We start from the raw sequence: 20329 nt of genomic DNA on the forward strand, positions 1-20329 counted from the left end.
ACTTCCTAAACACACACATTTTCCGGGCAAAATGGAAAATCTGAATGAAAATTATGTAAATCATTTGAATATTCTAAATCTACTTCTAAAATAAAACCATATTGAGCATCATCGGCGACATTAAAGTCTGTCTTTATGTCTACCCATTCAAATTTACCGGTTGGGAGACATTGCGACATAGCCCAACCATATAGGTTATTTGCATCTAAATACATAAGAAACGAAGATGGTTTGTCTGAATCATATTCCGACATAAACATGTTATTTGCTATTGCGTGTCTGTTACTACATTGCGATATACCACCCCGAATATTATTAGCTATAAACGTTATCTTATCGATATCTGTTAACAGCTCTAAATTAATTTTAGTAAATATTAACATAGCATCCCAACTTAATCCAGGTGCTGTATAATAGTGGGCAGGATCTAATCCGTATGTTTTAAGACAAACATCTCTAAAATTTTCAAATATGTCCGCTAGTAATAAAACATCCGTTTTAAATAAAGATCGGAATAATCACCCATGTCTTTACAATTGAAATGATTCCATACATCTTGAGCGTGAAGGTAATCATTTTCTGTGATGTGACTATCATTTAAAGAACTATAAAATTTATCGCGAGTAGGACGATGGGTTATTTTAAAGAATCAAATGAAGTCATATATTCATATGGATAAACACCTTTTCTAATTAAACGTTTAAAATCTTCTTCATGTGGATATTTTAATTTTAGTTCATTAAATTGTTTAGGTAATAAGTTCTGAGCTAATTTATCAAGACTACTGGACATAAATTTAAAAGAGTCAAGAAATCTTAATTTCAAAATTCTATTATTGATTTGTAAAACTTTAGAAAACGAAATATATTTTTCCTTATTCTCAGGAATAAGTTCAATATCACCTTCATCAAAATTAAGACCATGCACTATAAAATGAGCATCATAATTACTTAAATTATGAAAAAATACTGGAACAAAATTAGGTGCTTTGTATTTCTTTGAGCACAATGCATGAGCAACTCCTTCATAAGCACCAGTGTGGAAATTATATGATATTGTAGTATCTCCATTTAATTTGTTGCTACAAATATAACATGACTCACTTTGACTAATATTTATTTTATCTTCATCTTTTAATGGTAATGGAGATTTAACAAAAGTATTTTTATTACAAATATTTTCTAAATCTTTTTTAATTAATTGCATAAATTTTAGTGCGCAATCCTTTCCGGTATACGATCTATATACTGAAAAATTGTCATTATAAGAACATTTGATATAATAACCAAAACTATACATTTCATGTTTTTGAACATTAGCAGTTGATGATTGATTTGGGTTATTAAAACAGCCCCTCTATTGGATTTAAGAATGCTTCAAAGTCAGCATATATTACAAATGGTACTCTTAATTTACGTTCAAAGTTATTGAATGAAATTTGGTTTGATGGGATTAATTCATTAAACCAGTTTCTTTTCTATCGTTTTCCGATGGCAAACTTGTGCACACGTTAAAACAGTCATTTTCTTGGTGACGTTTTAAATTATCTAATGATGTAAATTTTAATAAACAACCATCACAAATATGAACTGCATGTTCAGAGGTTGATAATTGTTTAGATAATAATCTCGAGAGGTTTATGATAAAACAATAATGACCTTTGGTACCTTGAGATATGTACAATAAGTTTAAATGAGTCGTTTTTCTATGTTTCGTGAAATGTAATGGTCCTACAATTTTATTAGTTTTGTTTAATGAATCATAATGCAATCCGAAAACATTAATACTCATATTATTTAATTTCTCAAACTTATGAATGTCATTAATCTTAACAGGAAACGAGATATTATCAAAATTTAACTTGTTTTTATGTGTTATATAAGATGATACCCTGTTGGAGCTATGAGTAGCTGGATACAATCCTGACAATACTGCCCAACGGAAGCATTCATGATCATTATTTTGAACATTAATAACAGAGTAGTTTATACATAACGCTTGTAATATTTTTCAAAAATAATTCGGGTGTTTCAAACAAATGGTCTGAAATGAAATTAGATTTCACTCTGTATGTAACAAGTCTATTACCGAAAGCACTATCAATCAATTGAACATTAGAAAAATCATTATCCCTTCTGATTACATTATTTTTATGTGTATTGCTCTTTACGTGGTTGGTCAGATATTTTTAACACAAGAACTAGACATTGAGGACATTCAATTTTATCATCAAATTCTGTACTTACATTATTTTTTGTTGATGATGATAATGTCGATGGGGCTACAAGGTGAAGCTTTTTCTTCCTCTTTATTTCCTCTTCACTCAGTAACGTCGACGCTGATCTCTTCCTGCTGCCATCTCCTTTCTGAATAGTTCTGAATGACAAAGAAAATAATTAATAACTTTATTAACAAACCAAAAAAAATATTGCAATTGATCTAATATCTAAATACTAACATTTTTGTTATTCACATTGTGAACAATATGCTTGCATGGGTAATACACCATCAATGACGTCTTCATCTGATTCCGATACATTTCCGATTTTATGTCCATTACATGGAGTGTAATAGGGAGAAATATCAGGGTCTCTTAGCATTGACTCTGGTAAAACATTTTGTATATACCAAAACCTTATAAAATGATGATATTTTTGTAAAATAATATTTTTGCTAAAACCCGCAATCTCACTCTGGGATAAACTACAAATATCAAGCGAGCGGTACATTTTCGTTGTACTCCAATGTTAAAAATATAAACGGAAGAAACACGTGAAATGATTGTGAAAGACGTCCCAACCGTTATAAATACTTGGAATGTATCCCCTCTTCATGGATTTTCAAAACATGTTACAACTAGTCTTAACATAATTAAAAAATATTGTACTCACGTTTCGACTTGTGTTTGTTCCATTTTATCACAGAGCTCGTAAAGTTCTTCGTCATATTGTGATGACATCAGTTCCATTGATTCGATGTTTTCGACAAGTTCGACGAGTTCCATGTTGTATAAATCACAGCTCAATGCATCCATGATGGGAAATGACTTAGCAATGTGTAGTTTAAAAATTAGTTCAGACCTTATATACTACCTAAACAATTTACTTTACAACTCTCTTAAACGGTTATGAAAAAAAGTATTCAATTAGTTCCAAACATGTTTTAACGGTTCCCAATTACTTTACAATCGTAAGCTTGACTTGACTTGACAAATATTAAAAAGAATCATAAGTATTTACAATAATTATACTTAGCACTAGCACAAAGAGTTCAAAATGCAAATAGATGAGTAACTTAAAACACTGTTTTTACAATACAATCTAAATTATTAAAATATTTAAGTACTTATAGCAATCGCAAAAATACAATGATTGGTTTCTTAGAACAAAGCATAATATCTAAATGAAATCAATTATTTCTTTCACACGAAGAACATTTCAAAGTTATTAAGTTATAAAAGTTTACGCACTGGCACTACACACTGACAGTTTTTCATTTGTCTGTATCTATTGTATATTTCACACAATCGTCCTTACTAGCCAACTGTTTAGTAATATTGTATATGGTGTCCTTTACGGTTTGCAAGTTCTTATCACAGTCACTTTCTGCGTAATATTTAAGTCGCACTTCAGCGTGTTTCCACTGTTCGATCGTTGCAATATTTTTATTTTATTAACGTCGTAAATTTCAATTTTAATCAGGTGTGATGCATGTGTGCCGTCGTCGCTATTAGATTTGATGTATGAAATGCCGCCACCACTCGTTGATCGACCAACACTGGATGACTTTTTCGTATTTGTCTTTTTCTTCTTTGGTTTTTCGAAAAAGTCATCGATGTTGTTAAATTCGTTCGATCTTTTATTGGCTATGATCGCCTTTTGACTTTGGCTGCGAGCGTCCCTTCTTCGTCACTAGGTTCGTCGTTGTCATCAGCGTAATAATAACTCTTGAAAGTATTTTCAGGAAACTGTAATAAAAATTAATAAAAATGTTTTAGTTATCGGTTAAGTAAGTAGTATGTGATAAATACGTATAGGTATGCTAAGTATAAATGTACAAGTTAATAACAATGATAAATTAATAAGAGATCGAAGTCAGCTAAAATGTATTAACCTCGTGGACAACACATACAATAAACAATTAATTAAACATCTGGTTGGTTATAACAACGTTAGGTCAAAGTATAAAAAGGTACTTACATTCATTTTTATAACAGTTTCACTATTTTAACACTTCACTATTACACTTAACTGGAGATCTCGCTTGGAACAGAGCACAGAGTGGAATACGATACCATGTGATTTTGAGTCGGGCTTTTATATGGAGAGCGAGTATTGTTTCATTACAGACAAGACTCAACATGTTTCCAACTTTCACCATAAATTTTATATTGAATACGTATTATTCGGAAATGGGAATAATAGAGACGAGACCTATTGTTAAAAATAATAGAGAAGTAGTAAATCATTGATAAAATATAGTTACCACCCGTGGGAACAATGAGAGGATGCAAAGGTTTTGTACCTAGAATTTGGGTAATGTATTATGTATGACAAACAATTGATTGATTTATCTTTCACAAACAATGGCCATAATGTGTAAAGGGCCAGTATTGAGTAATTGTAAACGGTTATTAAGTAGAAATACGATACAAAGACCTTAGCGTTTTTCAATAAAAAAGGATCACTGATAGAAAGTAGAAAGACAAAAGCATAACGAAACAAAGGGAACAGGTCCAAGCTTGAAAATGAGCCGTAGAGCATGAGTAAAGTTAATGCATCACTCCATTCGCTGGTGATATAAATGCAATCCGCGGACGTTGGTAATGAAATCCACGGTTAACTTCGACGTTACATGCGGACGGTACAAGAGTAATCCGCGGACGGTATCATTGAAAGTCGCGGCCGATAACAATGAAATTCGCGGGCGGTATAATTTTAATTCGCGGGTGCTATCATTTTAATTCGCGGTCGCTATTATTTTAATTCGCGGTTGATATCAATTTAATTCGCGGTTGATATCAATTTAATTCGCGGTTGATATCAATTTAATTCGCGGTTGATATCAATTTAATTCGCGGATAGTATGGTGGCCCGGCCCTGGAGCAGGCCGCGGACCCCCCGTGGCTGGGGGCGCGGGGTGGCTTCGCAGGTGCTCGGGTATCGGTGAATCCCTTACTACTTATATTATTTTTAGGATTTTTGGCTTTAGGGTTACAGAGATGGCTAAAAGATTATCCTACTAAGACATTTTATTGGATATCCAACTAAGACAGTCTAATTACAGATATAAAATGTCATTAAAATAAAGACATTGCTTATTAGCAAATAATAATAATAATTATATTCATGATACTATACCATGGACCAAATGGCTCGAATTAGTTTAGTTCGTATAAACTACATTCGGTGAATGTGTCACTTTGTTTTAACAAATGGACACAACCGTGTCTAGATTAGTTGACTAGATCTATTATATTTTGACTTGCCATAAAAACACATTTTTTCAAACATCCACGATAAAGTGACCCCACTGCAACTGATGGTAAACGAAGTGGATTCCAATAGAATATCAACTGACGAGAGATTGATGAAGATGACCTATCAGCAGTCGACACAATTATGCCGGCCTGTCAGCATTGCCTATGACTTGGTTAATAAAAAACTACAAAAGCATGTAACCTACTGAAAATATTCTCTACAGCATTGCGCTCTCGCTATGATGCATAAGGACTCAAAGTCTGACGCCACGCCAGCAGGCACCGGCTGTGATGCGGAACAGTCTTGGTACGAGTGACTCCTTGCCAACGTCCTTCCTTCGTTGCAGCACAGTTGGATCGTCTCTGTCATTTTGTCTCCAATGTATCCTGCGAATAAAGGATTTTTTTATGATTAAAAAGCCCTGTTTTCTTTATTCCTTTGATGAGCACGTGTCTAATATTAAAACGGTTTAGGCCTTAGTCCACCACGGTGGCCTATCGCTGATTAGCTGACTTCACATACCATCTAAGTTCTTATAGAGAATTCTCAGGTATGTAGGTTCTCCACGATGTTTTCCTTCATCGTTAAAGTTAACGATTAGTGATAACTAATATACACGTAACTTCTTCAAGTCTCGGGTGTGGTACGGTTTTGAACTTGTGAACATTTGTTTCGGCAGACCGTCTCATACCCAAGTAGACTATCAAACTCTAGACTAGAGGGATGGAAGCGTCAAATTTATTTATATACTTTATATACAGGCGGAAAGATAATTCACATCCATTTCATTATTAAATCAAAAACTTTGTTAAATTATAATGCAATATTATAAAACAAATTCACCTTTTCTGTCTGTCCGTATGTTATCAATTTTGTCAAAATGCTCTGAACGGATTTTTATGAAATTTGGTATGAAGATAATTTAAGACCCCGGGAGGGTTATAGGCTACTTTCTATCCCGAGAAGATATATATAGCGGGAAATATATAGCTTTTATCGCGGAAAACTCACAGGCAAAGCCGCAAGACTAGTATCCACTAAAAACTTCTTAATTATTTTTGAATAATGTTTGCTAACGCCATAACCTTTGTATAGGGATTGTTAGTTTGGAGGGAGGGAGGGGGTAATTGATTGCAACTATAGCAACGTGAGGAAAGTGTAAATGTAATTGAGCCGCAAAGCATTGCCTGCGGAGCGTTAAAGCAATTCTTTCGTAGTATATGCATGGTATTCTAAAATATTTATCGTGTAACCGAAGCACGTAAAAGTTGATATGTGAAGTGAGACAGTGGGCCAGCCCCACCTTAACATATTATTTATTACGCATTGTTATGCACGTGTATCAATATGGCGGAGGTTGCTATGCGGTTCTTAGATGTAAATTTGTTGAAAGATACCCGATTTCGAGGAACTTACAATGATTGTAATATGATGATTATATTATTTGGAAAGGAATTAAAGATCAGTTGTGGTGTGACCCATGTGGTTCTAATTTCGATTCCCTTCTCGAGGAAAAGTAATTTAGTCAGCGTGCCCTATTCTACGCAGCAACTTCGTTTTTTTGCAATTACGGAGGTGGTAATTAAAAGACAGCTTTGAAAGCCGTATAGGAAAATAGAAGATTTTTTGACTCTTTTACCTAGACGGCTATCAAATCTGTCCTTCGAGTAGATCGTTCATCATTTAAAAAAAGACGGATATTCCTCAGAAGATGGAATAGGGTCCCGTACAGGGCCGTAGCTGGGGGGGGGGCATTTTGGGGCAATGCCCTACCTTAAAATACTAATGCCCTACCTTAATAATTAACAAAATTGTACATTACTACTCAATGAAAAGATATGGAGCAGCGGGTGTTTTATTTTACGATTTGGAAGTTGGTCCCATAGTAAGAGTTATTCGTATTGATGGGTGAAATAACTCTCTTTCGAGATTTATGGGAATTTTGTTACAATCTGTATATTACCTTAACAATTACCTAAGTATGAACCTTTTTTTTTTGCTCGCGTTTACGAGTCAAGGAAACCTAAAATCGATCGAGCAGATCAGATTTAGTTACATTTTTATTTCCGCCCTGCTTGTAATAGCTAGTCTAGCTACGACTCTGGTCCCGTAACATTTTTTTTATTGCTTTGAATGATGAGACGATCTTACCGTTCGCCTAATGAATTACAAAGTATTGTTTGGTATTTCACTGCGCTCGTCATCCTGAGACATGAGATCTAAAGTCACATTTTGTCCAGTAGTTACACTGGCTACAATGTTCTTCAAACCGGAACACAACAGTGACGCAGCTTGGCGGCAGAATCTGACATTGCGGTGGTACCTACCCAAGCCGACTCTCACATATGAGAGACTTACCAGTTAGTAACTATGAATATATCTCGTTTCAAATAAATTACTTCAATTGCCCTGCCGGCATCAATGTATCATCTTCAGGTGCATTGTATATTTGATCATTCAGTTTGATACTTTTTACACGGCTAGCGACTTCCTCCTTAGTTAGATGAAAATAATTATACTGCATTCTTTGATTCATGTTTGTACAGGAATTACCTTTTGGCGCGACACAAGGAAAATGATAATGAAATATTTTGTTTACTTTTAATCTACTATAACACACTATTATCATTTATACAGTCGGCAACAATTGATGAACAAAGTCAAAATGTATACTATATAATTCTAAGTTTCAACCAAACAATCATCCAAATAAGTTAGGCACAAAGTTTATTTTATTTTGAACAAAATCAAATTAACGTGTGGTGATTTTGAGTATTGAGTTTTTTGCTTTAATCGGTGATGGTAGGTAAACTGTAAGAAACCTCGCTATATGATATTAGTTAGGTTGCAAATCAAACGTGTTAATATATTATGTACAATAGGGCAGTGCTTATAAATAAATAACATTTCTTACTTATAAATTTGTGAATATTTTGTTGGAAGTAAGCGAAGAAACCACCGAACTGATTTTGATAAAATTCGCACACAGATCAAGCATTAACATATTATAGAAAACTAATTTAATATTATCCCCGAAAATAGAGAAACTTCAGTTAGGAAGAGGTTAACACGGACGGACCCTCATACCTCGCTCATTACGTGATAAAAATAATTGGATATTGCTGCTTTCATTAATGTTATTTAAAATGCGCCATAGTTGCTCGCACGAGTTGCTGATATATTATATTTTATTATATAAACAATTATAAAACTTTAATATATTGGCAACACTGTCACTGATATCTTATTTTTATAATTTGGTATCTCTTGGTTACCCCCGACTGTAGTGGCATTGTCATACTTTCTAATAAAAAGTTATTTTTAATTATATTTTTTTCACTGCAATCTAACACGAGTGTCGTGTTCTGGGATTAGCCTGTATATCTGGAATCAAACAGGCGTTTTGTCTACTGACGAGGGGTCATCTCTAATCTGGGCCCTTATTCTGTATGATAGTGTAAACGCGTAACGCGGCCGTGTCATGTTATCTTCGAGAAATGTGCGTGGAATGGTATTCTGTAAGCCAAATGTTTATAGTCCTAAACATGATGCGTTGTGTTACGTGCTTGTTACGCACTGACAAAATAACGTGCGGGATAGAGAATAAGGCCCCAGTTAATATTATCTTAGCCCTACTACTGCACCTGGGCCCTTATTCTGTATGATAGTGTAAACGTGTAACGCGGCCGTGTCATGTTATCTTCGAGAAATGTGCGTGGAATGGTATTCTGTAAGCCAAATTTCTATAGTCCCAAACATAATAAACAACAATACATATTACGATAACATGACACGGCCGCGTTACGCGTTTACACTATCATACAGAATAAGGGCCCTGGTGGTAAGTGGATTACCACCAGGTGCAGTAGCGTTAATATGCCGTGCAGCAAAAGTCTCATAACAATACGCAAGTCAAAGTCGCATAGTTGAACTTTAACCTTTTTAGGTAAGGCAACGTCCGAGAAAGCAGGTCCGTACTGGGGCACAGACGGGCCCAAATACCTTTAACTGTGTCACGGCCAGGCCCGTACTTGGTCATGATACGAATTTGGAAACTTACTAAATTATTCAGGTTTTTTGTTGCAGTTGACTCTCGATACGGGAAAAATTATGGTTCATGAGTGTCGGATTTTCGCATTGTTTAGTACCTAATAATCGTGCCTTATATTTTCTGGGATAAAAAATAACTTATGTTCTTCCCAGGGACTCAAACTATCTCCATACGGAAATTAACTGTAATCTGTCAGTAGTTTTTGAGTTTATTGTGTTCAGACCAAGACGTAGTGAAGGATTTTATTTTATATTATGACGTAATGACTGTTAATAAATATAACTGACGTAATAACACAATATATTCTGTAAAATTTCAAGCACATTGTGTATAACAATTTAAAACATATTATCTTAGTAATTTTAGGTGTTTGCACTTAATTGAAGTAACTGACAGTTTCATAGCAATTATAATTATTAAATTACAATAACTGCTCGTTAACGCCATTTTGTGTTTTTTTTTTGGTGCAACAATAAGTTAGTTTCCCATGTTTGGTTTTGTACATTATTTTATATGTAACATAAATTAATATGAAAAAGAAATTCTTCTGTGAAATCAGCATGAAAATTATTTAATTACATTTATTGTAAGTAAAAGTGTGGGCGTGGTTATCGAGCTATCTCTTTCTCACGCATGCAGCTTTATATCCGGTGACATTAAATGACGTCACAGTTTGCTATTGCTGTTATTTATAGCTACGCCTTGCAATGAATTTCAAAGCATTATAACTTATTTATTATTGCGTTAATTTTCAAAATCGTTTTTCCGTTATATTTAGGATGACATGGTAATAAAATAGATATAAACGTTGGTTAAGTGTACTCATACATCTCTACTTACCCTTTGGAAAGATCGCAGGCGTATTAATATTAAATGACGTTATTTAATGCCACTTCTCTTGCATACCGATTTATAATCTCATTAGTAAGACTTATTAATTAGTGTACGCTGCCAAAGATACATTGAAGATGAATGAGTAAAATGTTTAAGACCAAATTTAATTATTAAAACCAGTTTATAGATTTAAACATCGCACAGAAACTGTCGAATTGTTGCCCTAAACACTACATAAGAAACAGTAATTGTTAGATTTCTTTTTATGACGGCATGGCAAAGTGATTTTGCTGTACCTGTTGGTAAGCGGAGTGGGGTCTGAATATAGTGTCGGATGACTGGAGATGATTATCCCTCGTCAGTCAACACAACTTTGCCGGCCTGTTTAAACCGAATCAATGCAACTGATCCCGGAAAACGACACACGTACCTGGACCATTATGGCGGGTTACACTTTGTATGGTGGTCGCTATCCGGAAAGATTGAAATATCCTACCATTATCGCCAAAGTGCTGGTGGTAGGATATATTTTATATCCGCCTAGATGGCGACCACCGTACACAAGGTGATAAAACCCTTCATACTGGCCCACGTAAGTGTATCGCGTTCCGGAATCAGCCTGTAAATATCCGGTTCTAACAGGCCGGCATAATTGTGTCGAATGTCGAGGGTAATCATCTCTTGTCAGACGAAATACTATTGCACTCCACTCTAGTTACCATCAGGTGCAGTAGGACCACAGCCATGCGCATTAAAAAAAATACAGCCTAATGTTTCTTACGTATGGTGAATGAGATTTTCAGAGACATCCACATTTTCATATCTAATCGTTCCTTTCCTTCTGGGACAAATCAAAAACTAACCCGCATTCTTTCTTTCTTGATTTCTTATGCACCGCTCTGTGCTACAAAATCTCATATCTTGTGATCTACCGGACAAATAAATAAAACTTAACAGTAACCAAGTGAACAGACCTTTATTAACAAGACGCGACCACATGGCAAATATAAATCATATAAAACGGTTACAATAAACATTCTCGTGAGTCATAATGATCCAAATAACCACGATATGGGTCACTGTGCTACGTACAGATGTGGAGGAAAATAACTGTACATTATTACGAACGAATAATGTGGTAGTCAAGCTGTCTGTATTTCGACTGGGGTATTACCAGTTCTAGAGGTTTAGATTAGCAAGAAAGCGTGCAGAAGTTGACTTCCGTCAGTATTTTTTATCATGAGAACTATCGCGGCGAGCTAACTTCTCCAAATTTTGAGATATGAAGACTTGCAAGTCGTATTTTTATAGAACAATTGAAATACTGTCGTCAGTGTAAATTAATCTGGAAGTTTTGCGGTATATAATTGCTGCAAGATATTGGTAGTCTAAAGTTATTATATACAAAGTGCTAGCAAGTTTGATGCAGAGTTTTCTTAAGGTTATAGCTTAAGGTCCATTTTTCATACATTTTGTTTCACCTTTAATCTGGGTAACTAAACAAGTATTGACAAGTAAAGAATTTAAATTCACGTCTAGTTAGTGATTAGTTCTCGTAGTTAAAAGAAAAACGTAAAAATAATTAATATGCATGGATATTTCGGCCTTTAAAATTTCGTCGTATTAGATTAAAGGTGAAACAAAATGTATGAAAAATGGACCTTAAGCTATAACCTTAAGTTATCGTAATTGTTACTGTTTTACAAGTCACTTATAGTTTCGTTTTTCTCTTACACGTGCACGGTAGTGACCCCACTGCTCCTGATGGTAAGTGGAGTCCAATAGAATGTCGACTGACGAGAGATGATTACCCCTCGGCAGACGACACAATTATGCCGGCCTGTTGGAACTGGATATACACAGGCCGATCCCGGAACGCGACACACTTACGTGGGCCACTATGGCGGGTTTTAACACCTTGTGTACCTACGGTGGTCGCTTTACGAGCTGATATTAAATATATCCTACCGCCAGCAAAAAGTTTCAATTACATATAAAATTAAAACATATATCTGTGTGTATATGGGTTACATCAATAGACCTGAAGATTTTTTCCGAGTGACCTCATTGGTGAGACTATCGTTCTGAGTTTGAAAAATCACTATAAGAACGCTGCATGTTCTTAAGTTATAAAATCTATTTTACTGAATAAAGATTTAGAGGTTACTTTTATACTTTAACGGACTCTAAAACGGTCGAAGACACTTGTATCAATATAATATGATATTTAAATTAGAAAAAATATACGATTCTATGAAGAACGGAAATAAACAGCCGTTGTTTATAACTTGTAACAATCAAAGAACTCCGAGTTGGAGTAAACGCGACCCAAAATCCGACATAAACCGAAACCGGGCCAATTTGCAGCAATTATGTCTTGCAAAAGAAGTTCTGCCAACTCTCTAAATCATTTTTAAGACATTTTAATTTTTATCGCTGAATATCTAGCACAAAATCTTTATATGCCATATCTGTAATTCTTAAAGGTTCCTTCGGACCTTGTTTCATAAAATATTCACGAATTTCATCGAAAAATTGAGTCATTCTTTATGAAAATACATAAATCACGCCTTTTTTCAAAGGGTCAAGAGATAGGTAGGTACCACCGCCATGTCTATTTCTGCCAAGCAGCAGTGTGTAGTCACTGTTGTGTTCTGGTTTGAAGTACATTGTAGCCAGTGTAACTACTGGACATGATGAGACTTAACATCTTATGTCTCAGAATAACGAGCGCAGTGGAATACCAAACAATACTTTGTAATTCAAAGTGTTTCTACTGTTTATGGGCGGTCGTTACGCTTACCATCAGGCGAACGGCAAGCTCGTCTCGACATTCAAAGCAATAAAAAAAATGCTTTAAGATTTTGCTTAACAAATATATTTCAGTTTCCTCTTTTAATGAGGACCAAATGTCGAATGTCCGATGTCGATGGGTCTGTTAACCATACCGATAAAACAATATTATGTTTTTTAATGTTGTCCATTATTTTATTTGAAATAAAGTACACAAAATACTGTTTTCATCATCGTTTATCAATGTTTATTTCATTATCATAATGAGCGGTGATTTTAAACAAATATTTAAGAAATCAGTTCCATTTTTTCCTATTATTTATCGAGATAAAAAGTGTCCTACGTGTTAATCCAGGTCATGATCTCCCTGTGTGTTAAATTCCATCAAAATCCGTTCAGTTGCTTCTTCGTTTATTTCTAACAAACATGCAAACATTCACAGACTTTCTCATAATATAAGTAAAGCAAGACTATGAGACAATTATACGGATATTTAAACCTTATTGTGACGTTTGGTAAATACTAATGGCCTATATTATTATCGCCTGCCCTTGAGACGTATTAGTCATATAGACCTGTTTCCTTAAATAGAGTATTAAAATTTATTTGAATTCAATAATACCATTTATTGCATATTAAATCGCGTCTTTGTATCGACTGCCTCGGTGGCGTAGTTGTACTGCATGCGCGGTACGGCAGCGCTGAGGTCTTGGGTTCGAATCCCGGGTCGGGTAAAGTGATATTTAGGTTTTTCTGCTCAGTATCAGCCTGGAGTCTGGACTTAGTGCCTGATGTGGCGACAGGCTCGTCCCTTATCTCCTGGGACGGAACAAACTTGGCGAATAGTGTGTGCCCGGGTTACGCCTCTGCATACCCCTTCAGGGATAAATGCGTGATGTATGTGTCTCTGTATTATGTGTTTTTGTTAAAAAAAAAAACAGTAATCAGTTAAAAATAAATAAGCGTACACATCGCAGGTAAGTTTTAATTCAAACGTAATCAAACTCCAAGAAAAAAAAGCATCAAAATCGATCCATTTGTTTAGAAATGACAACACACACAGACAGACTTAAAGCCCCCTCTTCTTCGGTCGAGAGTTAAAAAACGTGAGTAATAGTGATTATAATTTTTCCGTCCGAAGATGTCTATCTAGACGTATATATAATAAGTATGCGAAAACGGCCGAGCTTAAAAGCTCGCTTTCGAGAGCCGTATGGAATTTCTCCACAATTAGGTTACGCGACAAGCCTCTGAGAAACAAGGCAATAATGTACCAATTTTAGATTATAAGTAGGCAGTAATCGATGCGCAAGATGTTGAGCAACGTTGCACAACATGCCTTATCTTAATGTTACTTATAATGAAGCCAAAGTTTGTTAATATGTCTAGATGATTAATTAAAGTAAACACTTCATGGATTTGTATGAAACTTCCGAAATGAAATAATTTATTTGAACATGTAAAATATAATAGACTCCGTCAATATTAGCTCTACCACTAGTTCGGAAAGCATTTCTCACCAGAGAAGAACAGGCAAGAAACTCTGGTATTGATCTTTTCAAAATCAGTTTGAGGTATAAACTACAGTACATGATAAAGATTTTTTTTTTATTATTGTTGCATAGAGCAGTTCGCAATAGTTGCTAGCAATAATCGACCAGCAACTAATACATATTGCATACTTTTGAGACGCAAGTGAAAACTAAAACTCGCATACGATTATGTCATACAAGAATTGCTCGAGCAACTTTCTTGCTCACTAAAATCGGTTGTAATTACACCTCTCACGAAATTTTTGCTCGGACATGCGCAAATCGTATTAACAGTATTCAGTATCTGCCAAAAAATGTATACTAGTAAATCATTAGACGAGGCAAGTTTTATAAGTTTTTTTTTGTCTATCAATGCAGGCAAGAACTGCATTGTGCTTGGTTAGACGATGCAACTTTTTGCCCATTCAAGAATCGCACGTGCAAGGCAAAAAAGTTGCTCCGTCTAAATTAGGCTTGAGGCCACTTTTAGTATAAATAGATATTAATGTGGGCGAATCCGTGACCAAAAATTATTATTTTTTTAATCTAAAGACAAGACTTTGTTACTTAGCAATATATACGGTGTCTGAATATTTGCGTGTGATTAGCGTGGGATCTTATTCCAAATCGTCCTATAAAATGTTTCGTATAAATATAATCTGGAAATTGGTGGGTAGTTAAAAAATAAAAATGTGTGAACTCTATAACAAAAGAATATTTGAATTAAAATAAATTATTTTCCTAGCGTTTGGGACGGACTACCTAAACGAGTATCCGTATGTTCTTAACCCAAACCTCTGACGTTTCGAATTACGCGTAGATAATTTATCAATTATCGTTCCTTTGAAAGGTGAAAGAAATAACTTGAGGAAACCTATAGGAAAATGCTAAAAAATATGAAAAATGTCTGCACCACCTTAAGGTCGACTGGTCGAAAATGTCTCTGGCATTAAATCCACCTATATACTTTATGTATTTAAAGTGTATCAATAAATAAAATGTTAAATAAATACATGAGAATTCTTCACATTTTTTTTCCAAGCCTGCCAAGGCGTACATGGCTAATGTGATGGACTAAATAATCCGTCTCAATAGATGAAGAGGCCCTTTTCTGCAGTGCTCATTATAATACAGGGCTAGTTTATTTTATTATTATTACACTCGAAAGTCGAACTACGATTCTTTAAATTTACTATGAATGAATCAGATAAAATCTTATCGCAAACAAATACGTATATTTAGTTCCCAGAATAAGTGCGGACCGCGCCTGGTACTTCACTTTACGATCCGTTGCCATGGGAACGCTCTTAAGCTCTTATAATGACCCTTAATATGTTTATGTGTTAAATAGAAGATAGTTTATGATGGGACGATGTCACTCGAAGCCAGAAATGAGTAGTTTAACCGACTTCAAAAAGGACTTTTATTATACTACTAGCTGACCCGACAGACGTTGTCCCGTCTTAACTATAAATTTGCAGCGCGCATTCTGTCAATCGCTGACAGTTATTTCAAACCACTGACAGTTATGAAAAATTAATATTTTCGTTAAGATTCATAAATTTTCTAATTTTCCGCGCAATTTTTTAAATTTTTTCTTTCATAAGAACCTTGTCCTGACAATAACAAACACAGCAATAAAAAAAATAGTGGACCGGTCCAGTCGTTCACGCGTGATGGCGTGACCAAGGGAAATAGGGATTCATTTAGGGATATAGATGACAAACCCGCTAGACTTATGGTAAGCCATTACTATAAAATAAAGATAGGCTCATTGATTAGCATTAGTTTATTGTTGTTTATACATATTACAATTATCTTATTGATACAGACGTGTTACATGCATGAGCATCAGAACTAGAGAGTGCAGTGTAGGGATGGGACACGTGACATTATTTTTTTATCGATAACTAGTGTCTTACAGTGACTGTCGTAAACAATGACGACAATACCATAGCGTGTGCTATCCTGAGACATATGTCTCATAATTCCTTGTAATTATATGATAATGCTATTAACATTCTAGTATTGAGTCATAGCTACACACATGTGTAAAACATTTTTTGGGCTAGAATCCTCTGTTTGCTCTTTTCTAGGATGAAATGTAGATTATCATTAAGGGTGAAAATCTTAATCTGAGTTCACCTAATTGTGTCCGCCATAGTATCTCATGTGATTCATCCCAAACAGGGCCGTAGCTAGGGGGGGGGGGCATTGAGGGGCAATGCCCTACCTTAAAATACTAATGCCCTACCTTAATAATCAATAAAATTGTACATTACGACTCAATGAATATATATGGAGTAGCGGTTTTATTTTACGATTTGGAAGTTGGTCCCATAGTAAGAGTTATTCGTATTGATGGGTGAAATACTTTCTTTCGAGATTTATGGGAATTTTGTTACAATGTGTATATTACCTTAACAATTACGTAAGTTAATTAATCTTTTTTTTTTTATTCTTTTTTTTTGCTCATCTTAACATTTTAAGGAAACCTAAAAAATCGATTGAGCAGATCAGATCTAGTAACATTTTTATATCCTCCCCGCTTGTAAAAACAGCTGCCCTACCTTAAATTCAAGTCTAGCTACGGCCCTGATCCCAAATATATTTAAATTTTATATGTGATTGAAACATTTTGCTGGTGGTAGGATATAGTTTATATCCACCCCCATAGCGATCATTTAAAAGGTGTTTAAACCCGCCATAGTGGCCCATGTAAGTGCGTCGCGTTCCGAGATCAGCCTGTATATATCCGGGTTCATACAGGCCGTCATAATTCTGCCGACTGACAATTCGTACTCATCTATCATCAGACACTATTTAACCCAACGTCACTTACCATCAGGTGCAGCGGGGTCACATTGTCGTGCCTTTAATAAAAAAAGGATCAAATCCGTTCAACGACTTCTAAGAAATATCTAAAATCTTCGCAATCTTTCGCATTTATATTTAGATTAGCAGCAGCATGGGATAAAATATGTTATAATCATCATAATGCTGTAACATCGCGTGTGATTGCATGATTAAGTAATCCTCTCGGAAGTTGTAAGCGGCGATAGCCTAGTTGGGTGTGGAACGGACTGCCAAGACGAATGTCCGCAGGTTCAAATCCCAAGGGCAGACACCTCTGAATTTTCTAAAATCATGTGTGTAATCTTTGTGAATTTATCGTTCGCTTTAACGGTGAAGGAAAACATCGTGAGGAAACCTGCACATCTGAGAAGTTCTCTATAGGAATTTCGAAGGTGTGTGAAGTCTATCAACCCGCACTAGGCCGGCGTGGTGGACTAAGGCCTAATCCCTCTCAGTAGTAGAGGAGGCCCGTGCTCAGCAGTGGGCGAGTATATATTACAGGGCTGATACTATTATTATTATATTATTATCTCGGACGTCAAATAACCGTTTTTATGTATACATATCACTAGTTCATTATTACAAGGTGCTATGTTCATTTTCAATTTTGTCACAAGATTAACACCATGAACTTTATGAGCGAACGACGAGCTTCTAGATCCTAGCACTAATCCGTTTAATCCTTTCCGTAAAAATACGTTATCGCTACCACCACAATTATTAGTAATTATTAGTAATTGGATCGGTTTTTTTTATTGCTTTGTATGACGAGACGAGCTTGCCGTTCGCCTGATGGTAAGCGATACAACCGCCCATAAACAGTAAAAACACCATCCAACACCTTGAATTACAAAGTATTGTTTGGTATTTTATTGCGGTTGACATCCTGAGACATGATTTGTTAAGTCCTATTATGTCCAGTAGTTACACTGGCTACAATGTCCTTCAAAACGGAACACAACAGTGACTACAACCTACTCCTTGGCGGCAGAAATAGACATCGCGGTGGTACCAACCCAGACGGACTCTCACATATGAGAGACCTACCAACAGTAAAAGATATGTTTCACCGCTCCTACGGCCTAATGTCAGGGAGTATCATTCAAAAGAGTACTGAACTGAGTCCCTAACCCTAGGTATATATACCGTACTCTGGCATACTTATAAAGACCCGCGGTGGCCTTCTTCGGCGCATACGGGACAGCCCCAGGGTATATCACCAAATTAAATAAAAAGATAAGGAAGAGTTCTAAATATTCTCTTTTTTCTATAGAGAATTGGGCCAGTTATCGGATGAATTTAAATCTAAAACTCTAAAAGTTTTTATAATAATAATAATAATAATATCAGCCCTGTATTATATACTTGCCCACTGCTGAGCACGGGCCTCCTCTACTACTGAGAGGGTTTAGGCCTTAGTCCACCACGCTGGCCTAGTGCGGATTGGTAGACTTCACACATCTTCGAAATTCCTATAGAGAACTTCTCAGATGTGCAGGTTTCCTCACGATGTTTTCCTTCACCGTTAAAAGCGAACGATAAATTCACAAAGAATACACACATGATTTTTTAGAAAAGTCAGAGGTGTGTGCCTTTGGGATTTGAACCTGCGGATATTCGTTTGGCAGTCCGTTCCACACCCAACTAGGCTATCGCCGCTACTTAAAGTTTTTATGCTGTTGAACAATTAATGCCGGTTAACACATTCTCTCTTAATAATAAATGTTTTATACCAAATGTAGAGACAATTGAGCGTGCCGGCATAACTGTGGTGACTATTTATGCCGACATAACTGTGGTAACTGACAGAAACGTTTCTCGCTGAACAATATTCTTCCAACTACATTGCACTAATATAAAGTGCATTATCATTTTATTATGCCGGTCTAAAAAAATAAGTGTACAATATGTCCCTTTCTGTACAGATTTCGTATTTTAATAAATTATAAAATCATTTGTATACTTAGGAACTAGATAATTATTATTATAAATATTATTATAGTATGCTTATTTAACACCCGTAATATAAAACATACTTAAGCTCTACATTGAATAATTTAAAAAGAATACTTTGTCAATGTCCACCTACCTAAAATTGGGCGGTCAAGCCCACACTGGCCTATGGGACTACTCAAATTAAATTCCAGAATGGTACAAACAATTTACAAATAAATCTTGTATTGTAACTAAATGATCTTGTAAAGTATGGTTTATAACTTTGTACCAAAACTTAGACATCAAAAAGTTTGTCAGTATAATCAATACTTAAATCATGAGTTATTACTTAATTTAGAATCATTACTTACCATAACTGTCCCTGGTAAATACCACCAATACAAAACACAATAAACCCCACATGATCACAAGTTAATTCACTTAGAACTGTCGAGCCATTTCTTATTCGAGCCGCGCATGCGTCGCGGGTTGGGACCGAACTGTGCGCCGGCGCACCGCGGTCTATTTCGGTGCGTAAATGCACTCTGTCTCTGTCTGGGCAAAGAATATGGGGCAGATAGGTCGTGCTGTCTCCCGTCACAGTTGTTGTTGAAACTACACTACTTGAAACCCTACTTGGTTTGCCCATTAGCGTGACGTTGGCTGTCCCTGTCAAATAGTTAATCTTATTATCAAAAAAAACAAAATCCATTATAACTTATTTTCTTTTGTTTTTAAATAAAGTTTTAAAATACACCGCTATACTAGTTGCAAATCATTCGTCTCCTACGAATCGCACTGATATTTTTGTGACAATTATCAACATTATTTTTGAAAAAAATCTGTCC

The 20329-nt window shown here is 35.4% G+C and overlaps 1 protein-coding gene across 1 annotated transcript in view; it reads right to left on the reverse strand.

Annotated features, from left to right (window-relative positions):
- The window catches only part of LOC115441224 (fibrillin-3), a 50059-nt gene extending 30045 nt beyond the window's left edge, over window positions 1–20014 (reverse strand). Inside the window, exons 1-2 of the mRNA XM_030165918.2 lie at window positions 19853–20014; window positions 5686–5866 (exon numbers count right to left, since the gene is read on the reverse strand). Coding sequence (XP_030021778.2) covers window positions 5686–5866; window positions 19853–19904 — 233 coding nt within the window. The 5' untranslated portion in view covers window positions 19905–20014. The remainder of the gene's footprint in view (window positions 1–5685; window positions 5867–19852) is intronic.
- Window positions 20015–20329: the final 315 nt, after the last annotated feature.

Source organism: Manduca sexta, chromosome 3, assembly GCF_014839805.1.
Source record: "Manduca sexta isolate Smith_Timp_Sample1 chromosome 3, JHU_Msex_v1.0, whole genome shotgun sequence".
NCBI classification, from domain to species: Eukaryota; Metazoa; Arthropoda; class Insecta; order Lepidoptera; family Sphingidae; genus Manduca; species Manduca sexta.